Raw genomic sequence first — 6,080 nt, 5'->3', positions numbered from 1 at the left:
GGTGTTGCCTGTTCTTGTGCTGTAGGACCTGCTCCTAATCTGCAAAATCGGTATAGGAACACCGAGACAATACATTTGTGCAATAACTTTGCAATGTAAGACAAATTTAAGAGCAAAACCAAAACAAAATCAATGCAAGAGAAACGACCTAGTAGCCACACCTAAGCATTGTCTTGCATTTCACCGCGCGTAGAAAATATTCAAAATTCTTAAATTCTCCTGGAAGTACGTCCATCAACGTACCAATTTGTTATTCAAAACCTCTCCCTCCCCGTCCCCCAAACAAATTCTTTTCTTCAACGTTGTTAATACACACTGTCAGAAACTGGAGTTGCAATTCTGAGGACCCCAGTTCTAATTTGGACTCCCATTGCCTGTGTGACCATCCTCAATTCATTTATGTATGTAATTAAGAATGATTTTTAATTGTAACGTCGACAGCTCAGGAATCAGAGCCTTAGGTTCCTTCGTGTTTTTGATTAGACCTATGATACACCCTCCCCCCCTTTTAAAAAAATTCCTGTCTCTCAGAATCCTGTCCATCCTTCAAGGACCAGTTCTTTCCTCTATCTTTTCCTATTACTCCAGCCCATGATGATCTAAATAAACATGTCCCTTAATATCTAGACCACTAATAGCACTTATATTTTGCCCCCTGTTGCTAATTTTCTTTTGATGCAAATCTCCCCACTTTGAATGTAAATCTTATTACATACAGGAGGTATGACTTATTCATCTTAAAAAAAAAACTCCTTTATACTATATTCATAACTGTGTTGGTTGTTTCTTTAAAAGGGGCCATGATTTTGTTTCTAACTGATATTGGCAGTCCTACTTCCTAGCCACAGCTAATGGAAGCACCTCATGGAAATGCAGTCCATCTAGGTCAACTTTAGAGAGAGTTATCAGGTTCTTAATTGAAAATTGACTGGTGTCGTTTTGTTTTGTTTTTAACCGGAAGACTATTAGGAAACTGCAGAGAGATGAAATAGAAAATTATTAGTCTCAAACTGACAATTTTATTCCCAATATTGAAGTAAAGAATACTGTTTCATTTATTATCGCAGAACACAGGGAAATAGTTAATATATAAGTATATTTAGGATTGGAAGTAGACTAGATACCACATTTGCTAAGGTGTGGTTAGAATATGAAAATTGTTGCTGACGCAGTAGCATCGATGTCTTGACATAGCTTTGTTTCCTTCCTTAAAAGTTTATTGGACTAAATGTGAATGGATTCTTCCAGTCTCAGTTCTGATCAGGAGTCAGCAAGTTGGATGCTACAGGCAATGTTCCTTGTCAGCTTCTCACTCAATGTCTTGCACAGCTAATAGCAACAAACCTGGTGTCCAGTCTAACGGTGGAATTTGTGAGGCTTAAATAGCTGAAAACGCACACTTGTGTTGGGCGAATAACACATTCGCCATAGGATACTGTAGTATTTTTAACCAAGTGCGCTGTCCTAAGGAGCAAAGGATTCCCCACGCTCCACCCCCCCACCCCAGGTCTCGGTATTCTTCCACTCTCTGAATTTGTGCTTTAGAGTTGAGAACAAATCAGGGTCCCAAAGTCTCTGCTAACGAAACACTAACGTACTTGTCACAAGCCAGAGGCTGGAGTACTCGGGTTAGAGAAGACCTTTGCCCTCCAGTTCTATTAAGATTATTGAGGCTCTACCATAGGGAGCTCTGTCTCCAACCGACCTAAATATTAGTCATTCATTGGGCTGGGTGAGGCAGGACGAAGGAAGCCCACCGTCTAACAATCTGAACAGTTATAGGAGCAGACCCGTCGCTCTCAACAGCTAATCTAGCTGCGACTGCGAAGCCACCGGCAGCAGCGGAACGAGATCCGCCCTGCCATCCCGCCACCGCGCTCGGTGACCAGAGCCGCAGCGAGGCTCGCCACCGACCGCGCCAGGGCCCACCCCGCCTGACCGCAGGACAAACTCAGCAAGGAGGCGTTGCGCAGCCCGAGGCCTCAGAAAGGCCACTCAGAGGTGGCGGTGGCGGTGGCGCTGACTCAGCGGGACCAACCCGCCAGTCCCGGGCGGCCGCAGCGGCCCCTCGCGCGGGCTGCAGGGCGTGAGGCCACCCCCGCCTCCTGCCCCACCCGGCCGCACCCGAGTCCGCGCGGCGTCATAAAGCGCACGCGTGCCGCGGGGGATGCCGGGAGCGCGCAGTGGCGGCAGCGGCGGCGACGGCAGTAGCAGCGGCAGCTACAGCGGGGACGCGAGCGGGGCGGTGACCGTGTGGGAGGTGGTCTCACTCTTGGGGAAGCTGCTGGGCACTGTCGCCGCGCTGAAGGTAGTTCTGTACCTGCTCCGGGTGTGCTTAGCGATGGCCTGGAAATCCGGCGGCGCCAGCCACTCGGAGCTAATCCACAACCTCCGCAGTAAGTGCCACCCCCGCCCGGTGTGGGGCAACTAGGGAAGGCCAGGCCTGGATCGGATCTCCTGGGCCTTTCGGAACGTTCCGTCTACCCCCGTGCCTGCTGGAGGGCTTCGGCGCACGGTTGCACCAGCGGTCCGGAACGGCAAGCGCTGGCGATTGCCTCCCCCGGGACCTGTCACTCATCGGCAACGTGCACAGGAACCAGAGAGAAAGAGCCAGGGGCCGCTGCTAGTGGGGCAGGGGCAGGCGTCTCCCCGCGGGCCTGGGGAAGGGGGCGCGGCACAGGTGGTGGGGCTGTCACTCGAGTCCGCCACCTCCCTGTCCGGGTCCGGCGGGCGAGGGGCGTGCCTTGGGGAGTGGGATGTTGGCCAGGGCTCGTAGAGACTGGGCTGGAACTGAGGGGACCCCCCCTTCGACCCCCGCGTCTTCTCACTTCCTCCTCTGTCATATCAGTCGACCTAGCTGCAAGCTTTCTCCTCTGTTCTGCCTCCCCCGCCCTTCGTTTTTTCCTCTGGCGGGAGATGCCACCGTCTGATACTGGCGAGGGGAGGGAGAGGGAGATGAGAGTAATGTCATTGCGGATGCTGGGAGAAATTTCTGGGGCGGCTGTCCAGTGGAAAGCTTCGTGGGGGGCGGAGGAAGAGATAACTAGGGGATGCTCTTCCTGAGGGACAGCGTATTTCAGGAGCCTTTAGAGGTCCTGGGATCCAGCAAACGATTGTGTGTGTGGAATGTTCTAACTTTTTTCAGGGCTACCATATGCTTTAAAAGCCTTGTATGGAAGTTTCTTTACACCATTATCTTTAGTTATTGTATTCCTGCCTCCGATGATAATTTTAGGGTGGGACGAGTGCTGTGTCACTTTCTTGTTTTAAATCGAAATGTAGTGTCGCCGTCTGGTCGGGAGACCAGAAGGACCGCAGTCCATCATACTTTCACTCTGGTCAGAATTTATAGCACTCTTCTGTGCCACTGACTTTGCAAATAATCACAATCCTGCCACGTGATTTTTTTTTTTTTTTTTTAATTTTTGGCTGTGTTGGGTCTCCGTTTCTGTGCGAGGGCTTTCTCCAGTTGCGGCAAGCGGGGGCCACTCTTCATCGCGGTGCGCGGGCCTCTCACCATCGCGGCCTCTCTTGTTTGGGGGCACAGACTCCAGACGCGCAGGCTCAGTAGTGGTGGCTCACGGGCCCAGTTGCTCCGCGGCACGTGGGATCTTCCCAGACCAGAGCTCGAACCCGTGTTCCCTGCATTGGCAGGCAGACTCTCAACCACTGCGCCACCAGGGAAGCCCTACGTGATATTTTTAATTGTTAAGGATGATTTAGCTTTTCACGTGTTTGTCATGTTTCCTAATTCGATTTGTAACCTCCTTGAGGGCTGGGGCTTTTTTTTTTTTTAGTATCTTTGAATCCTCTCAACTTAATAATCATTCCTTTTTTCATAAATGCCAATTAAATATATATTATATGCTTGGATCTATACTAGGAATACTAGATTAGTGAGAGAAATAAATAACATTGGCTGGCACATGGTTAGTATTAATACCTAATATTAGTCATTTGACTGTTTTTTTTAAACAGTATTTAAAACTTGTTTCCTTAGCGTTTAGTAATGAATGTTTAGATTTAAAAATCCTGTCAAGCATTGCCAGTATTCACTTTATGGAAGGATATTTGATTGGAAGTGGAAATTTATGTGCTGAGACAATATTAAGTGTGATTTAGGTTCCCACGGATCGAGCTGAAGCTCAATATGTTGTAAATATTTTAATAAAATTTCTTAAAATGATCTAGTGCCTGCTAGTACAGGATACACACCTGAAACATTCTGTACTTGAATTGTGATTAAGTAATTTTCCACCGGTAGGTTATCGCAGTAGACACTTGGCTGTGGCAGAAACTGTAATCAATCAGGCTCTTAAAGTCTCTCCTTTCTGGGCCAAATTTGTAGTCAGCCAAAACTAGATCTTTTCCCAGTGGTTTTATAGTTACTTTAATGTATTGCATTACTATTCTTAGTTGAAATTTCTAAGGATGTTTTCCTATCAGAAAATTTAATGAGAAATATTTAACATACATGGATGTTGATATTGTGGATATTTCATTTTATACTAGATCTGTGATTGGTAAGAGGAAATGAGTGCTCAAATTGTTTAGCCTCTTTTGTAACACTTGTGCAACTTTAGTTTCAACTTCTTGCTGAATTGATTGTAGCCAATAGATTTCATTTTTATTAGTTTGTTACAACAGTAATGTTTGCTCATGGGAAAATTTCAGTTGGCACAAATTGAAAATTTCTCACTCTTTACAGGTTATTCCACCCTTGTGTATTCTTCCTAACTTAAAGACTTCTAACTAAATCTTTAGAAAAAGATTAAAATGTGATTATGCTGATATTGAAGTGAAAAAGGGTCTGCAAATTGGAAGAGGAAGCAAATTACAGTTTTAATGGGTTTTTTTAACGAAATAAAGTTCACGATTGGTTTCATTTTAATATTACTATAATAATTTTATTGAAAATACCTACTGAGGTTTTTCTAAGATGTAATAGAAATATGATTGTTTATGATTTCATACTTGAGATATCATTTACAGATTGCTTTAGACTCTAATGGTACATCTCATAATATCTCATAGCTTATGTTGTGATGATAAATGCTCCTAAGTGACTGAGAACAGTGGTCTAAAACTTGAGCATGCTTCAAAATCTCCTGGATCATCTGGAGAGCTTGTTAAAACAAATTAAGACAGATTGCTGGGGCTCTTGATAATTTGTATTTCTAACAAGTTCCTAAGTAATATGCTCCTGCTGGTCTGGGGACCACACTTGAGAATCACTGACATAGAGAACTGAAAATTACAAGATTAAACCCTGCCAGTGTTTCAGCTGAATCAGTTTTATGCTTTAAAATAAAATTTTAGGAAAAAAGTCTGTAGCAGCCCTGCCCAACAGAGCTGCGTGTAATGTCTGTATCTGTGCTGTTCAATACCATAGCCACCAGCTACATGGGGCATTGAGCATTTGAAATGTGGTTAGCACAACTGAGGAACTGGATTTTTGTGTTATTTAAATTAACTTTAACCACTAGCCACATGTTGGACATTACAGGTGTTTAGAAATGAAAAGTATTATTTTATAATTATAGGCTGATAAGGTACTCATGAAACATATTAACTTAATTCAAAACAACTGTGAGCCTATTTAGTCCAGGGAATGGGACAATTCAAGTAATGTTTATATTAGAGTTTATTTTCTACTTTTGTTGGGATAATTTCACACCATGGTAAAAGGAAAAGAAGGGGGCAGGAGTGGATGAGCTTGAGAGAGGTGGTCTCCTAGAGCAGGGATGTTCAAACCAGAGTGTTTGTGGAAGGTTAACTCTTAACAGACTTCAAATGCTGCACTGGCCACTTAAAACAAAGCTAACAGTTGTTCTTTTACCTATTTTATTTTTGTAAAAAAAAATTCAGTCCACTACCCTAATCCATCAGTTATTTCTACTTATATTTCCTTTGCATCCTTGATTGTGTCATTTTGCATGTATAATGTATATAGAGTTTGTCAAATCAATCTACTGATATTTGACTATCTTCTATATGCAGGACACTGGGGATACAGCAATGAGAAACAAACATCTATTTTCTCTTGTAGCTTACTTCTTGTGGGAGCAGACAAATAAAAT

The 6,080-nt window shown here is 44.3% G+C and overlaps 1 protein-coding gene across 3 annotated transcripts in view; it reads left to right on the top strand.

Moving 5' to 3' along the window:
* Positions 1–2,148: 2,148 nt before the first annotated feature.
* The window catches only part of PCMT1 (protein-L-isoaspartate (D-aspartate) O-methyltransferase), a 48,960-nt gene continuing 45,028 nt past the window's right edge, over positions 2,149–6,080 (top strand). For 2 of the 3 annotated variants that reach the window (XM_007196887.3, XM_007196889.2), the window contains exon 1: positions 2,153–2,396. In XM_007196887.3, coding sequence (XP_007196949.2) covers positions 2,168–2,396 — 229 coding nt within the window. In that variant the 5' untranslated portion in view covers positions 2,153–2,167. Of the gene's footprint in view, positions 2,397–6,080 lie in introns of all 3 variants that reach the window. The other variant, XR_009005210.1, reaches the window with a different exon arrangement.

The sequence above is a fragment of the Balaenoptera acutorostrata genome, chromosome 14, assembly GCF_949987535.1.
Source record: "Balaenoptera acutorostrata chromosome 14, mBalAcu1.1, whole genome shotgun sequence".
Taxonomy (NCBI): Eukaryota; Metazoa; Chordata; class Mammalia; order Artiodactyla; family Balaenopteridae; genus Balaenoptera; species Balaenoptera acutorostrata.
The sequence above is the reverse complement of the archived record's forward strand: the minus strand, read 5'-3'. Positions and strand labels throughout refer to the sequence as shown.